The following is a 17,084-nucleotide window of genomic DNA, read 5'->3' as shown; positions in this document are numbered from 1 at the left end:
TTTATTTCTATTAGCTGGATTCGGCCGAATGGTATGATCAAATTGAATTTTCTTAGTTTATTTTTTCACTTTAACTATAATTAAAAAAAATATTAATAATTGTTGTCAACAGAAGGTAGCTGGATCACTTAATTAGGATAACTTTAATCGGTTGTAATCCAAAATATTTAAATTAAAAAGAAAGAACAAAATTAACTATTTACGGTCCTCCAATCTGTCACCATCTATTATTTTCCTTCCACGGATCTGTTTATTAGAGTGGATAGGGGAAGGGATATTAAAATAAACGTGAATAACTTTTTCCATTAGTTAACGTTGATATTATCTTCTAATTATTCGTCCCTTCCTTTCAAGTAAACAGTAGTTCTAAACGGCAAAAATTCTCTGGGCCAGGATCTTTGAGTTCAAATCCTCTCTTCCCAAATCTCTCTGTCCCATGTTTTACTCATCGTCACAGCTTATCACTGGCAATCTTCGGCCACCGTCCCAATGAATACTATAATCCTTAGGAAAAGTGAACCTAAGGGGATCGCTATCGCCATGATCAGTGTCGGAATCTGATCGGATCTAAACAGGGGCTTAGATCGATGGCAGAGAAAAGTTTGTTCAGATCCGATCAAATTCCGACGTCGATCGTGCCGATGGTGATCCCCTTGGGTTTACCTTCCTCAAGAGTTATAGTGTTGATCGAGATGATGATCGGAGACTGTCGACGATAGGCTGGAGTGACGAATGGAATACGGAGACAGGTGATATTGGGGACAAAAAATTTGAACGAGGATCTTTGATCAATCGTAGACCCCTACTTATTAACAGGTGGGTATAATCTATCGTATTAATAAATAGACAGGACCTTTTCTGATCCAGAATCTATTAAACTGTATTTTTTATTTAATTAATTAAATATATTTAATTAATTCTCATAAATGAATCCATAGAATATTCATTGACTCTATGTGCTCGTTTTGTATTAAAAAGCCTTTTCCTTCAACAGGAAGGCATCTCATCTTTCCTTTCTCCTCTAGTCTTTCCACTCATGGCGTCCGTCGATGCCGTGACCGGCCGCAGCGAGGAGGAGGTGCGACTGCTCTACCTGGAGTGGAGGGCGAAGCATCGCCCCATCGTCCAGGACGCCCTCGATCTGGACGCCGACCGCTTCGAGGTCTTCAAGGACAACCTCAGGCGCGTGGACGAGCACAACGCGGCGGCCGACCGCGGGGAGCACTCCTTTCGGCTCGCGATCAACCAGTTCGCCGACCTCACCAACGAGGAGTTCCGAGCCAGGTATCTCGGCAACTTCTCCCGGCGGAAGCGGCCAGCTACCCAGTCCGTTCAGGATCAACACAGAGGAGGTAAATTACGATGATAAATACCCAGTTAGCCGTGGGGGCAAATAATGTATATGTTATAAAATTTAACATATTATATGTTTCTATGGCTGATAGATGATTCTACTTATGCTGAAGTTGTGTCTTTCAAAGAGGCCGGAGGGTAGTTCGGATCCTTTGTCCTTATTTCTCTGTCCTCATGTCCCAATGTCGATCGGATGAGTCAGATTACATTTCAAGGATGCCTAGCATATTACGAGGATACTACACACATCTTAAAGATGTCATGATATAATGAGATATAATCTGATCCGTCCGATCGACAGTGGGACACGGGGACAGAGAGAAATGGGGACATAGGAACTCGCCGGAGGGAGTGAAGAAATGGAGCAACTGAAACTTTAACTTGCAACTGTTTTTCTGGTACCATGTCTTTATGTGTAAGATCTTTCAATCTACTTGTGAGTTGTTATATCCTTTATCTGCTAAAATATTAAGCATGATTGGTGGTGTTTTCCTTGTAAATTAACTAAAATTTAACAGATGCTTTAGAAACTATTTATTTTAAAACAAAATAAATAGTGCGGAGCAGCATTTGTGTTATTGTGTCGAGGAAACGGAGATGTTATAGAGGGGAAATTACAAAAACAAGAGAAGAGAAATAAATAAATATTTATTTTAAAACAACGACAATGTAATAATTAATTTACAGATGAATGAACATAAATTAATTCGTTTGTTGAAGGAATTTATAGCAGCAGTTTTAAAAGGTGTAATATATATTTCCACTTGATCTCGTCGTCTATTCTCTTTACCGTTTCAATTGGAACCGCATGCCTACATCCAATCCTCCATCTTGTCCTGCTACCTCAGAAAAAGAGGAATCCTCTGTTTCCTCTGCTTCTCCTCCACGAGGAGTGGGAGCAGTGTGCGGTGCACCGCGTCAGGAAGCCGAGCAACGTGATGCTGGGCTCCGCCTTCAACGCCAAGCTGGGAGATTTCGGCCTCGTGAGACTCATCGGCCACGACAAGGGATCGCAAACAATTACGGTCGGATATAAAAGAGAATTACTCAATAAAATTAATTTCTTTTCATTACTTTGTCAATTGACAAAACATGTTGACCTTATGTCTCGTAACGTAATTAAGATGTCCAAAGATATACATGATTTACCATAAATAAATAAATAAATAAATATATATATATATATATATATATATATATATATATATATATATATAGGTTTGATATTATGCGCGACGTGTACAGTATGCGACTGTGCGCCTCGCGCACAATATCAACATTTTTTTGTTTTTTTAATTTTTTTTTAAATTTGTAAATTAAAAAATAATTAAAAAATTTCTTTACGATTTTATTTATAGGGTTCAGGCTTTGGGTATAGTGTTAAAGCTATTTTTTTTTTAGATTTTACCTATAGAGTTTAGGCTTTCCAATTAGGTTATAGTGTTTGGTTTAAAAAAAAATTAAAATAAAATTAATTTAAGTATTTATTGAGTATTGTAATGTGTTTAGGGGATATATTTATATATTAAATTTTAAATAAGAAAATGTTGAATTTTTTAAATTCAAAAAATTTAAAAAAAATTAAAAACAAAAACAAAAACGCTGATATTGTGCGCGACGCGCACAGTCGCGCACAATATCAAACCGATATATATATATATATATATATATATATATATATATATATATATATATATATATATATATATATATTTTGTTATTTGAAAACTTAAAATATGTAGGCATCTCTTACTGTATGCACAATCATTGTTGAATAATTCTCCATAAATCCACAATATGCCACCATAAATCCACAATAAGCCAACATCTAAAGATGCTCTTATGTCTCCTTCTCTTAACCATAGAATAACTTGGATCTTTTATATATTCAGTTGATCTTGTGTAGGTAGTTGTCTGTGCACCAACATATATAGTGTAAAGGCATTACTAGGTTGCAAATACATCTTCCACAATGTACTGGTCCAAGGTTTTATATTGTTCTACCCTTTGACAAAGTGTGTATATTTCTATCACTCCTGTTTGGAAGCCCGACGCAGGTACATACTAAAACACATTTCATAAATATATATAGTGGAAGACAAAAATACCATAATAATTCTAAATTATCACAACACATATCATACGCATACAAGGATATATTCATGCTAGACATCATTGCATAATAAAATTTTACAGAAATAAATTTACTTTAGATATACTTGACGAATTACGTGAAAAGGAAATGGTATTAACCAAGAGACACTAAGAGTTTTCGTCTCTATTTGTATCCACGCTAAGCGATCGTCGAGATGACTTCGGAAGTCACAAGTTTTATCCTCGCGAAAGGTACTAACTTTGCAAGCGAAGATGGAGTTTAGTGCCCAGCGGCATACGTAACCAGTAGACACCAAACGAGAGATAGACCCCAAAGAATGGGTTGATGTCCGCCTCTTTCCCTCGCTGTCTGGCGTCCATAAGGTTGCTGTCAACAAGGTATGAAGTACCCTAAAGTGTCAAGGTTCCGGTAGCAACGTTCACTTCAGTTCCAACATTGATCTTTCCATATTTTCCCTTCACCTGGTCCAAACAGACTCAGTCTCTCTCGATCTGAGAATCCTATTTTCAAATTCATTTTAAATCTTTTGGATAAACTCGTAGTATGTGTGACACAATAGTTTTTCGGTTATGTTGGTTGTTCATAATTAACTATTAGTTATGGATTGATCACGATTAACACCTAATAGTACATTATGATTCCCAATTGATAGAAAAATCAATGGTTTATCCCATAACTTCTTCTGAAATCTTTCAGCAACTATGGTGAGTCGTGTCTCATTCCTTTCATTCGTCTTATACCCACTTAGTTCAAGACATGATATATTTATTTATCCCCATTAGCCTGACTATATCACACCTAGTCTAAGTAATACTTCTTCATCCTACAGATTCAAATTATTTGTACATGTGTCCAAGAGTACAATACTCTTAACGTGTGATGATTTGGCCAAAGACTTTAAGTAATTAGCAATCTTGACAAGTGACGTCTCCTCGTAAGGAACGGTGGTCCAAATACTTTCGGGTACTTTGACTTATACCTGATTATCCTGGGGGCACACCTCCAAAGATATGCTTGCTTAGGATATTAAAGTATAAGTTATTATGACCAAGGTGACATAAATATTTCAAGTCAAAGGAAACTTGCACTTGAGCTATTGTAAGAGCTTCATTGACATATCAATTAAAGAACCATAGACCAAGGAGTATAACCTGTACTAGTCTCATAGAATCAATGATGTCAGAATACATCAATTCTTTGACTAAGAAAGATTTCAATACATTCATAATTACACATATAGAGATCTTCACTAGTTGTAATCCAATCACAAGTCCTCTCATGCTATGAATCATATTGCGGACATTTAGTAAGTTAGTTTAAGATTCAATCACATACATTAAATATATATACTTAAATAGTGAATCTTTATTTATCCAATAAATAGTATAACTATAAGACAATTATCTTAGGACATTTCTCAGATATAACATAGTCTCATATGCCCTAATGCCAATTGCTATGGTATCCAATAATGTTGACTTGGTCGTGACTCTCAAACTTGCTTTGTGGTAGAGCCTTTGTCAAAGGATCCGGTAGGTTCATTTCGGTGAGAATTTTCTCATATTGTATTTCATTTCTATTGATGATCTCTTTGATCAGATGATAACAACGAAGCATATGTTTGGATCGTTGGTGAGACCTTGATTCCTTAGTCTGCGTGATGACTTCAATGTTGTCATAGTAAACTAGCAATGCTTTAACAATGGTCGAAACTACTCCAAGTTCAAAGATGAACTTCTTGATCTAAATCACTTCCTTTGCTGCTTCAGAAGTCGAAATGTATTTTGCCTCAGTGGTAGAATTTGCAACAGTGTCTTGTTGAGAACTTTTCTAACTTATTGTGCCTATATTCAATGTGAATATGTATCTAGATCGAGACTCAGAGTCATCCTTGTCTATCTCGAAGTTGACATCAGTATACTCGCATGTAACCATATCACCTTCTCCGTATACCAAGAATACATTATTATTTTTTTTTAAGTACTTAAGGATTATCTTGGCATCCACCCAATGATCCATGCCTATATCAGATTGGTATCTACTCGTGACACTCAAAGTGTACGATATATCGAACCTCGTACATAACATAGCATAAATGATAGATCCTATTATTGATGAATATGGTACCTCATTCATGTAAATCCTCTCATCTTCTCTCCGTGGATACATAGACTTTGAAAGGTGAATCCTATGTCTCATGGGTATAAAACTTTTCTTGGAATTTGATAGGTTAAATCACTTTAGCACTTGGTCTATATATGTAGCTTGTGAAAGACTAAGCAATCATTTTGATCTATCTCTATAAATTTTAATCCCAAGAATATAGATTCCTTCTCTCATATCTTTCATGGAGAACATTTAAACAACCAAACTTTAATTGACTATAGAATATGTACATCGTTTCCTATAAGTAATCTAATATGCTCATGCTACTAGGAGATACTCAAATGTCCACATGCAATCCCTACAGTTATTATAAACAAGATTAATGACCCCCCCCCCCCCCTCCATGACAATGGTAAAATAAACATCCAGAAGCATTCAACACCTTGCAACACCGAGGTTAGTTGAGCTTCCCAACATATAATAGTACTGTTTGCTTAGGCCATGAGTTGATCCTTCGAATTAACAAATTTTAAAGAGCGCTATAATATGAAATCTTTAGTCTTTTAGAAGCCTAAGGTATCCTTAAGTATTTGAAAGGTATGAGTCCCTCTTGAAATCAATAATGGTAAATAGTTGTTGTTTGATAGATTCATTCACTCCAGTCGTATAAATATTGGATTTAAGGGGGTTTGCTTGTCGCCCAGACATCTCTCTAAACTTATGCAAGTAGGATACTAATATGGTAACTGATGGAACATCTCATCCGAAAAGCAACAAAAGATCATCAACAAAAGAAAAAAATTGAAGGTTTGCTAGAGCTGACATTGCTAGAAGCACAGGAAGAGGGAGAAGGAGAAAGAAAAGAAAAGAAGAACATGAAACAATTGAAATTGAGGAAAAGTGGTTCTGATTGCTGCTGATAGAAAGGTGGGGGAGGGTAGTGCCTGGATGAGGAAGCAGGAGGTAGCGACCAATTATTTTCTTTAAGAGGAAAAACACATAAGAAAGGGAAAAGATGGGAGAGAAATTCTAAATCTTCACCAGGGAAAAAAATAGAGAAATAACATTAGAAGAATGTAAAAAGGAAGGAGAGAAGATAGGAGAACAATACGCTATGGAAAGGAGAAAGAAAGATAGAAAGATGATCATCGTGAGGAGGAGCTTCAATGAGTGCCACACGATGACAGTAGAAGCTCTATTGCTTGCTGGAAATAAAGGAGGAAGGGTATTGGGATGAAGAAAAGGAAGACTTGTTATTGTTACTTGCTAAGAGAGTGAAGGCTGCAGGGGAAGATGCTGGAATTAAATAAAAAGAAGAATAAAAAGGGAAAGAATAAGAGAATGATGAGGAAGAAGGAGATGACGGTAGCAAAAATTTAGATGAAATCACATAAAAAAAGAAAGGGAAATCTAATTCTTTTGCAAGGAAAACTAAAAAGAGAGAAAGAGAAATTTAGAATAACATTGGAAGAAAATGGAAAGACGGAAAGGAGGTGGTGGCGATGTATTAGGTGAAACTCTTTGAAAACGCCGAAGAAATTTAAAGAGAAGGAAGAAGAATAAAGAGAAATATGATCCTAATACTATATTTAAACATAAATATTGAATGGAGAGAAAACAATTGATTATTTATTGATAATTGTAACAAATCTATTTATATATATTGTTAAAATAATATATGAAAAATATTATAATAAATATAGTAGCATGATAATTATTAAAATAATAAATATATAAATAATAATAAATATAATTATGATTGCAATTCAAATATAATAAATCATCTTCTAAATTTAAGAAGTAGATAGAAGAATTCCAACACCATAGCTATAAAATTATTTTGACAATTAGCCCAATTATTTTTAAGAAATTAGAACAATAAGTATCAGGTCTTGGGACCTTCTAATCATCAATGCTAAATAGAGTCTTCTTAATTTCATCCTAGAAATTGTGATTGGAATTTTTGCACGTAATCATGTGCCAAGTTGCATTCTAAAATGTTCTATAAATTCTTGAATTATTTTTAAAAAAAATGATAAACTCAATTACTCTCATTGATTATTTTTAAGGGTGACCGATTTAGTCCCATGAAAATTTTCTACTGACTATCAAGATAAATCAGAAAGTACACATGATAACCAACCTAGAAGCCTAGTATCATCCTGAATCACCTCATAGTGGGATGATGTAGTTGCTTCATTGCTTTTCTCAACTAATAATATTTCTTTTTAATATGATAATCCCAGTTAGCATCATTGACTATCCCTAGGGTGACCGGTCCGATTCTATGAAAGTTTTCCACCGGCTAGTAGGATAAATCGAGAAATACACGTGATATTCAATATCCTTTGATTGCGCCCTTCTTTTGGAGGAAATCACTATTTCTTTTCAAAAGGTAGATCCGCTACCTTAGCGACCCCTCTAGTGTCGGCCCCACGGATATGAAGGGAGGTTCATGCAGGTACACAGGTCATAGGCGCATGGCAGGGTAAACTCCAGGTCGTCAGTTCCTGAGAATCGATCCCTGGCCATTACGCCAGAGATACCATGCGCCCACCGTCTGCGTTACGCCCTGGGGGCAATCACTATTTCTTTTCAAGGCTTGAAAGAAGGTTGTGTTGCCCCCATGACGTAGTGCAGACGGTGGACGCATGACATCTCTGGCGTAATGGTCAGGGATCGATTCTCAGAAACTGACGACCTAAGATTTATCCCACCATGTACCTATAGCCTATATACCTATATATATCTTCATTTATATTTATGATATCGATACTAGAAGTACTGTTAAGATAACAGATCTATTTTTATTTATTTATTATTATTATTTTTTTTTGGGATTAAGGAAAGTTGCAACACCTTTGAAATATTGCCTTCAATCCAAATGAGGTGGAGTACTCCAATCAAAAACTAATAGTAGCTTAAAAAAACTACCAAATAAATGGACGGTGCATCATTTTTTCCATTTTAAAATTAATTAATTAATCAGTATATTATTTTCTCTCTCTACTGTTTCCAGTTGTTTTTTGCCAAGTGTATGGATCTTTCGGGTGCGCGGAGGATTCCGTGGGCTTACAGGAATCATATGACGTGGTAGAAAATAAGTGGTGGGTGGGTGACACAATCCATCGAAATTCCTAGATATTTTTCTACTCCGTTACGTCTTACTTTATGTTTTTTTGACTTTAATGCTGTCGCAGAAAATGCTAAATCACATGTGACGCTGTCTGATTTTTTATTTTACAAATAATTTCAAAAGTATATTTAATAACTTTTTCAAAATGCTTCGAAATTATTTATTGATATTAAAAATACAATTTAAACTCCTATTTCAATAATTAAATGTCCTAATGATTAATTAATTGAGACTCGAACTATGATGATTGAGAACTATTAGAGCATCGTTGCCACTGCATCACATAGCCTGAGGGTCATATATTTTATAATCTTTTTAGCTTTTTACTAAATAATGTAAATAAAATTTTAAAATTATCAAATTAAATAGAGTAGTTTTAAAATTATGTATTAATTTTTCATTCTATGTCAATTCATTTTTTTTTATCAGTTTAATCAACTTTACTCTATGCCAAAATGTTAAAATTTAAAATAAATCAGTCAACTGATTTATTTTTTTAATGAGTCAATTGATTTATTTTTTTAAAATCAAAATTTATTTTAGGTAAAATTAGTTGATAGATTAAACGACTTCGGATTAATATAAAACTAGTTTATATGTGTTCGGCTACCTCTCCTAATTATATCAATACTCTCAAGCATCAATTTAACTCAATATATTGAGAACAGTAATTTTTTTTAACACGAATATATTTGAAAAATTTAATTCGTGTTTAAAAAATCATTACTCTCAATATATTGAGTCAAATTGGTATTTGAAAGTACGAATATAATTAAGAGAACTAGCCGAGTACATAGAAACTAGTTTCATATCAATCCGATGCTATTTGATCCATTAGTTGATTTGTAGTTGATGGATCAAATGACCTCGGATTGATATTAAACTAAATCTTATGTATTTGATTAATTCTCTTGATTATATTCATGTATTTAAATATCAATTTGACTCAATATATTAAGAGTAATGATTTTTTGAACATAAATTAATTTTTTTAAATATAATATATTTGTGTTCAAAAAATAATTACTCTGAATATATTTAGTCAAATTAATAGGGTATGAATATAATCAAGAGAAATAATCAAATATATATAAATTAGTTTCATGTAAATCCGAATTCATTTAGTCCAATCGATTTTATTTAAAATTAATTTTAATAAAATAAATCAATCAATTGGTTTACTTTAAAATTTGATATTTCGATAGAAAGCAAAATTGATTCGAATAAGGGTAAAACGAAAAATAAATACATGATTTATTAATTTTAAACTTACTATACAAAATTTAGTTCGACAAAAAGTTATTATCGTTTTGGATTACATATTATTAAAAAAAGGATAAATTATATGGTCAAATTGAATATTTTTAGTTTATTTTTTCATTTTAACTATAAAAAAAATAGTTGTTGTCAACAAAGGGTAGCTAGATACCTGAATCAGGACAACTTTAATTCGATTGTAATACAAAATATTTAAATTTCAATGAAGGAACAAAATTAACTATTTACGGTCCACCAATCTGTCACCATCAATTATTTCCCTTCCACGGCTATGTTTATTAGAGGGGATAGACAGAGGAGAGGAAGGGATGGAGATGAGGAAGCTAAGAAAGGAGGCTTAATTAATGTTAAAATGAACGTGAATAACCTTCCCTTTGTTAACGTTGATTTTATCACCTAATTGTTCGATATTTTCTTACAAGGAAATCCCTTCCTTTCAAGTAAACAGTATTCCTATTCAACTGTGTTTATTATTTAATTAATTAAATATATTTAATTAATTCTCATAAATGCATAAAATATTCATTATCTTCTCTGGGACTCTATGCGCTCGTTTTGTATAAAAAAAGGCCTTTCCCATCAACAGGAAGGCATCTTTGCTTTCTCCTCTTCTCCTTCCACTCATGGCTTCCGTCGTTGCCGTCGCCCTTCTCCTCTTGGTCTCTCGCCTCGCGGCCACCTTCGCCGTCCCCGATCTGGACGTCCTCACCCTCGCCGAGCAAGATCGGGCCGTGACCGGCCGCAGCGAGGAGGAGGTGAGACTGCTCTACCTTGAGTGGAGGGCGAAGCATCGCCCCATCCAGAACGCCCTCGATCTGGACGACGACCGCTTCGAGGTCTTCAAGGACAACCTCAGGTTTGTGGACAAGCACAACGCGGCGGCCGAACGCGGGGAGCACTCCTTTCGGCTCGCGATGAACCGGTTCGCCGACCTCACCAACGAGGAGTACCGAGCTAGGTATCTCGGGAACTTCTCCCGGCGGAGGAGGCCCGCTGGCGGGGAAAGCAACGGTCGGTATCGGCTGAGAGAAGGGGACTCTCTTCCCGATTCCATCGACTGGAGAGAGAAGGGCGCTGTTGTTGCCGTTAAGGATCAGGGCAGCTGCGGTGAGCGATTTCCACTTTCGTTGACTTCAGTTAATTTTTTTTAACCTTAGATGTTAAGTAATACTGATTTTTTGGGGGGTAATCAGTGATAATAAAGTTAGATCTCTTGCTTTTGTTTGATTAAAACTTTTTCCAGATCTCTTTTTCTTCACCTCTTGTATGACTTTTGGCAAAAGGGGGTGCTGTTTGGAGTTATTGGCTTGGGGATCTGCTTCGATACTCTTTTTCAACCTCTATTTTGTACGAATCTTGCTGGATCTAGAAATTTATTTACTGCTAGTGTCATAATCTGATCATCACCACCCATGATCTTTTTTTCTTGAGATCGAATCATCTGATTATGATTTTCTTTCCAATTGAAAACCTTTTTACTTACTACTAGTACCGTAAAGAAATAAGTAGATCATAAATCCGTGATCAATTACTAGCAAGTTATGGCAAGCTAAACTGCTAAAGGTGATAAAACAAGGTATTTTGTTTCAATGAATTCAACATGTATGCTGATTTTGGCTTTGTTGGTGTTACAGGTAGCTGCTGGGCATTCTCAACAATTGCTGCCGTGGAAGGCATTAACCAAATTGTCACGGGTGACTTGATTTCGCTGTCGGAACAGGAATTGGTTGACTGCGATACCTCATACAACCAGGGCTGCAATGGTGGACTCATGGATTATGCGTTTGAGTTCATCATAAACAATGGTGGCATTGACAGTGATGAGGATTACCCGTACAAGGCTCAAGATTCAACTTGTGACACTTACAGGGTGATCTATGGACGGAACATTTGCAATTAATAGATATGCCATTTTTAATACTTTAGATAGTGAACGTTGTTATAATCTTGGTGCCTGCCTTTCTCATGCAGAAAAATGCTCATGTTGTGACAATTGACTCTTATGAAGATGTTCCTGTCAATGATGAGAAGTCTCTCCAAAAGGCTGTGGCGAATCAACCAGTTAGTGTTGCTATTGAAGCTGGTGGCAGAGTTTTCCAGTTGTATGATTCGGTAAAGATTCGATCAGATAATTAAATTTCTGGAATTGTATCCATTTGAATCATGCAGTAATTATTTTCTTCACAAAAAAATTGTTGGTGTTTCCCATCATCCATGGTGAGTTTTTCACATATTGTTTAATAAAGGAATATATTTAGATGGGAACCCTTAGGCGACCAATTGAATTGTTATTTTAGGGCACATGATGTGTTTATTTTTGTCCTTTTTTTGACATGCAGTAGAAAATTATATTCAACTTGGTGATAATTCTTTGGTGGCTCATCATAACATTGATGTGTTTTCTTCCACTTTTTTCTTGTTCTTTGTCGTTCCTAAAGCTAATAACATTAGTTTATTAAGCTGTGAAGGTTATTCCTCTATACAAATAGTTGACTTATGAGCAATAATATTGTATGTGCTGCAGATATTTAAGTTCCAGTAGATGCAGATGCCATAACATAAAATATGTTGCTCTTCTTGAATGCCTTCATGATGCACCTAATTGCATGATTTGATATTATAATTCAGTGCTTGCACAAAAAAATTAATGGATTTAGATCCATCCTCATAGAATAGATATTGTTTATGTTGGATGCCTAGTTGTTTATAATCCCCATTTTTATCTAGATTTTGAACAGGTTTTTGCTATTTTAGTTGATAAGATCCATATAATCAGACTCTAAATAGTATAGGAGATATATAGTGCCTCTTATACCACTTGATGGATATGATGTCTCAAATTTATTACGCCCTTGTAGACCTAAATTAGATGCCTTTAGAATGCCTTTAGATGGTCACACCATGTGACCTTGAGGTCATCTCTTGCAAAATGTAAGGTAAGCTTACATACAATAGATTCAGTGTTGTTCGACTCTTTTTTAGGACCCCGTATCGGTGGGAGTTTCAGTAGATGCAGATGCCATAACATAAAATATGTTGCTCTTCCTGAATGCCTTCATGATACACCTAATATATGGTTTGATATTATAATTCAGTTCTTGCACAAAAAATTAATGGATTTAGATCCATCCGCATAGAATAGATAGTGTTTATGTTGGATGCCAAGTTGTTTATAATCCCCTTTTTTATCTAGATTTTGAACAAATATTGGTTATTTTAGTTGATAAGATCCATATAACCAGACTCTAAATAGCATAGGAGATATATTGTGCCTCTTGTACCACTTGATGAATACGTTGTCTCAAATTTATTATGCTTTTGTAGACCTCAATTAGATGCCTTTAGAATAGATGTCATGTGACCTTGAGGTCACGGGTTTGAATTGTAGAAAACAGTCTCTCGCAAAATATAAGGTAAAGTTGTGTACAATAGATCCAATATTGTTCGACTCTTTTTCGGGATCCCGCACCGGCGGGAGCTTCCTGCATTGAGCTGCTCTTATTTTACTATATAAATCTCTTGACACGATCAAGCAAAGTGGCCAGCTCTCATGTGAAAGTCCGCAACAATTTTCAGTTTCGTAACTTTCAAGTTTCTACCTCACAAGCTTGAGTCGATCTTCCTTTCTACTGATTTCTTTCCTGTCAAAAAGTACAGTGAGTTCATGCTCTTCATTTACTCTTCATTTGTTTCACAGGGAATATTCACCGGATACTGTGGAACTTCACTAGATCACGGTGTGACCGCCATCGGTTACGACACTGAGGACGGCAAGGACTACTGGATTGTGAAGAACTCATGGGGTGACAGTTGGGGAGAGTCTGGGTACATTAGAATGGAACGGAACATCGAGTCCGCTACCGGCAAATGTGGTATCGCAATGGAAGCTTCGTACCCAATAAAGGTAGGTGCCAATCCACCCAACCCCGGCCCGTCTCCGCCTTCCCCTGTAAAACCTCCCAGTGTCTGCGACAACTACTACACCTGCCCTGAAAGCACCACATGCTGCTGCGTCTACGAGTATGGCAAATACTGCTTCGCTTGGGGATGTTGCCCGCTCGAGGATGCTACCTGCTGCGACGATCACTACAGCTGCTGCCCTCATGACTACCCGATCTGCAGCCTCAGCGACGGAACTTGCCTAATGGTGCATCCCAATTTCTGATACACATTACAGTGCTAAAGTAAGCTTTCGTCTAACGTTGTCTTTTTTATTTGATTGGCAGAGCAAGAACAGTCCTCTCCGGGTGAAGGCTTCCAAGCGCACTCCGGCTGTTCCCTACTGGGCGTCGACTGGTTCAGAGGTTCTGAAGAGCAGTGCATGAGGCTGGAGACGTTTGGTTCCGAGATGAACATCGATATTTATCAACGATTAAGGAGGATCTTGTACATGTATATTCTATAAAGCTCCAAGATCATGGACTAATTAGATCTTGGATTTAAGTAGACTATGATGCACCTCCATTGCCTTGTAACTTATTTGTAATGAAACGAAGATTTGTCTATATTGTTCGTTTGATTAGATATTATCAAAAGTATTTAGTATTAATAATATTCTTTTTAGAAACTAAAAAATAGGGCAGGTTGAATTCCAGTCACCAGTAGTCGTTACAAGAACAGGATCCGTTTTTGAACTCATGGAATCTGATCCGATCTCTCACCACGATCACCACGCCGTAAACCTTGGAGACGACATGGTATTCTTGCAACATGGGTCGGGAGGTCGAAGGTCGGCTGTCATCGCCGGGCCCGTATTCACCGTGATTTACTCCCTCTCATACTCGTGGGGCAGGGGTGAGGGGGCCGCTGGGCGGCGGGACCCGCCTTTTGCAACTTGGAGACGAGCTTGATCATGGCGTGGCAGTCCCCGCACACCCTCAAGTTCTTCATCACTCGGATCGGCTCGCCGGCCTCCGCCTCCAGCAGCCCCAACGCGATCGCCAGCCGCTCGCTGTGCAGCCTTAACGCCGCCCCCCTCGCCGCCTCCCCCTCCGCCACCGTCGCCGCCTGCGCTGCGTCCGGCGCGTACCCCGCCGCCGTTAGCCGCCCCTCCACCTCTCGGAGCTTATTGTAGATCTCCGCCGCCCGCGGGTGGGACGTGTCGCCGGCGACGAACTGATGCGTCGCCCCGCCGCTCGTCTCGATGGCGCTGCAGCCCGGCTCCTTCCTCGCCAACATCCGGCGGACGGCGCCCGCGTCGTTCCAACGGTTGGCCGAGGCGTAGACTCGGGAGAGCAGCACGTAGATGCCACTGGCGTCGTCGTCGGTGGATTCGAGGGCTTTCCGGGCTACCGATTCGCTGATCCGAACGCCGGCGTTTCGCTTGCTGCAGGCGTCGAGGAGACTCCGCCAGATCACGGCATCGGGCTTGCAGGGCATGCCGGCGACGAGGTCGAGGGCCTCGCCGATGAGGCCGGCGCGGGCGAGGAGGTCCACCAAGCAGCCGTAGTGCTCGATCCGGGGTGCGATTCCGAACTCCGCCACCATCAAGTCGAAGTACCTCCGGCCCTGCTTCACCAATCCGCCGTGATTGCACGCGCTCAGAACTCCGACGAAGGTGATCGCATTCGGCCTCAGTTTCTCCTCCGCCATCAATCGATCGAAAACCTCGAAGCACTGGGCGACGCGGCCGTGCATCGCGAACCCTAGAATCATCGCGTTCCAGGAGGCGACGTCTCGGGTGGGCATGCTGTCGAACAGTTGCTGGGCGAGAGTAATCGATCCGCATTTGGAATACAAATCGATCAACGAGTTGTTAATCAAGACGTCGGCGGCGACGGCGAGCTTCCCACCTTGCCTCCTCAACGCTAGTGCGTGAACCCACAACCCCAAGGAGAGGGAAGCGACGCCGGTGCAGGCGCCGATCAAGCTCTGAAGAGTGTACTGATCAGGGGCGAGATGCTGGTGCTGCATCTCGCGGAAGAGGTCGAGGGCGGCGTCGTGGTCGCCGTTGGCGACGTAGCCATCGATGGCGACGTTCCAGGAGACTCGGGAGCGGCGGGGCATGGCGTCGAAGAGGTGGCGGGCGAGGGGCATGCGGCCGCAGGAGGCGTAGAAGTGGATGAGGCTGTTGATGGCGTAGAGGTCGGAGGCGAAGCCGAGCTTGAGTATGTGAGCGTGAATCTGGGAGCCCTCAGGGAAGGCGGAGAGGAAGGCGCAGGCAGTGAGGACGGCGGGGAAGGTGTAGTTGTTGGGCAGGGCGGAGAGGAGCATCCGGCCGTAGAGCGCGAGGGCGAGGGGCTTGCGGTCCGGGGAGCGGGCGCAAGTGCGAATTCTGGCGTTCCATGAGGATGAGGCGGCGGCGGAGCTGGTATCAGCAGTGGGAGGGCGGTGGTCGAGGCCAGCGGTCGGCGGCGGGAGGGCGGAGAAGAGAGCGGCGGAGGACATGGTCGAGAACGGAGTGGCGACATAACGAGAAATAAATTGAGGTTTTTGGATGGGAGTTTTTTTGGATTGTGTGGACGACAGAAGGCCCAGAACAAATGCTCGGGAAGATAAAATCAAGTGTGTAAAGGCAGGCCGTGGTCGGTGTAATCGAGCTGAGTCAAATCTATTATTGAGGTTCTTGAATGTGATTCTCGAATTTTTTTAGTTTAACTCGTTTATCATTGTGCCGAACTCAAATTTTATTTAACGATTCATGACTCACGAATTTAATCCCATTTTTATCGAATCTAAATAAATTTAATAAATATAAATTATAAATTTAAATACTCATTAAAAATTAAATTATATATTTTTAAAAATATATAATATTTTTATTAAAATTTATAATTTTATTTTTATATATTTATGTTTCATAAATAGTTTGAAAATTTTATAAATTTAATATCAAAATTATTATTTTTTATTTAAAAATTGATTCATGAGTTTAACGAACATGTTTACTAACTAACGAGTCGAATATTGTGAAACTTGAGCTTAATTTTTTTTATATTAACGAGTCTTATTAAACGAACTCAAGTAGTTCATCAACGACTTAGTTCATTTATTTACCCTCCTAGTTGACTATATCTTTAACTTAATTTATTGATAAATTTATATGAATAAAAATATATGTCCAGTAAGTAAGATCCCATTAATTTCGGAGAGGCG

General features: G+C 38.4%; 3 protein-coding genes across 3 annotated transcripts; 2 read left to right on the top strand and 1 right to left on the bottom strand.

Annotated features, from left to right (window-relative positions):
* The first annotated feature begins 968 nt into the window (after positions 1-968).
* LOC122037057 (oryzain alpha chain-like) lies at positions 969-1,819 on the top strand. The gene is made up of 2 exons (XM_042596516.1): positions 969-1,352; positions 1,446-1,819. Exons 1-2 carry the CDS (start codon positions 1,037-1,039, stop codon positions 1,493-1,495), a joined length of 366 nt encoding a protein of 121 aa, XP_042452450.1. The 5' UTR covers positions 969-1,036; the 3' UTR covers positions 1,496-1,819.
* Positions 1,820-10,565: 8,746 nt separating this feature from the next.
* On the top strand, positions 10,566-14,494 carry LOC122037091 (oryzain alpha chain-like). The gene is made up of 5 exons (XM_042596569.1): positions 10,566-11,096; positions 11,624-11,859; positions 11,961-12,101; positions 13,687-14,136; positions 14,216-14,494. Exons 1-5 carry the CDS (start codon positions 10,613-10,615, stop codon positions 14,312-14,314), a joined length of 1,410 nt encoding a protein of 469 aa, XP_042452503.1. The 5' UTR covers positions 10,566-10,612; the 3' UTR covers positions 14,315-14,494.
* Positions 14,495-14,554: 60 nt separating this feature from the next.
* LOC122037093 (pentatricopeptide repeat-containing protein At1g59720, chloroplastic/mitochondrial-like) lies at positions 14,555-16,449 on the bottom strand. Its single transcript, XM_042596573.1, has 2 exons — positions 14,832-16,449; positions 14,555-14,671 (listed from the first exon to the last, which is right to left on the bottom strand). Exons 1-2 carry the CDS (start codon positions 16,374-16,376, stop codon positions 14,585-14,587), a joined length of 1,632 nt encoding a protein of 543 aa, XP_042452507.1. The 5' UTR covers positions 16,377-16,449; the 3' UTR covers positions 14,555-14,584.
* Positions 16,450-17,084: the final 635 nt, after the last annotated feature.

This window comes from Zingiber officinale, unplaced genomic scaffold, assembly GCF_018446385.1.
Source record: "Zingiber officinale cultivar Zhangliang unplaced genomic scaffold, Zo_v1.1 ctg232, whole genome shotgun sequence".
In the NCBI taxonomy this organism is placed as follows: Eukaryota; Viridiplantae; Streptophyta; class Magnoliopsida; order Zingiberales; family Zingiberaceae; genus Zingiber; species Zingiber officinale.
The sequence above is the reverse complement of the archived record's forward strand: the minus strand, read 5'-3'. Positions and strand labels throughout refer to the sequence as shown.

Coding starts and splice junctions, on each gene's coding strand:
- LOC122037057 (XM_042596516.1), top strand. CDS start 1,037: ATGGCGTCCGTCGATGCCGTGACCGGCCGCAGCGAGGAGGAGGTGCGA. Junction 1,353..1,445: donor TCAGGATCAACACAGAGGAG/GTAAATTACGAT, acceptor TATGGCTGATAG/ATGATTCTACTTATGCTGAA.
- LOC122037093 (XM_042596573.1), bottom strand. CDS start 16,376: ATGTCCTCCGCCGCTCTCTTCTCCGCCCTCCCGCCGCCGACCGCTGGC. Junction 14,672..14,831: donor GCCACGCCATGATCAAGCTC/GTCTCCAAGTTG, acceptor GTCGTCTCCAAG/GTTTACGGCGTGGTGATCGT.
- LOC122037091 (XM_042596569.1), top strand. CDS start 10,613: ATGGCTTCCGTCGTTGCCGTCGCCCTTCTCCTCTTGGTCTCTCGCCTC. Junction 11,097..11,623: donor TAAGGATCAGGGCAGCTGCG/GTGAGCGATTTC, acceptor TTGGTGTTACAG/GTAGCTGCTGGGCATTCTCA. Junction 12,102..13,686: donor TTTTCCAGTTGTATGATTCG/GTAAAGATTCGA, acceptor TTTGTTTCACAG/GGAATATTCACCGGATACTG.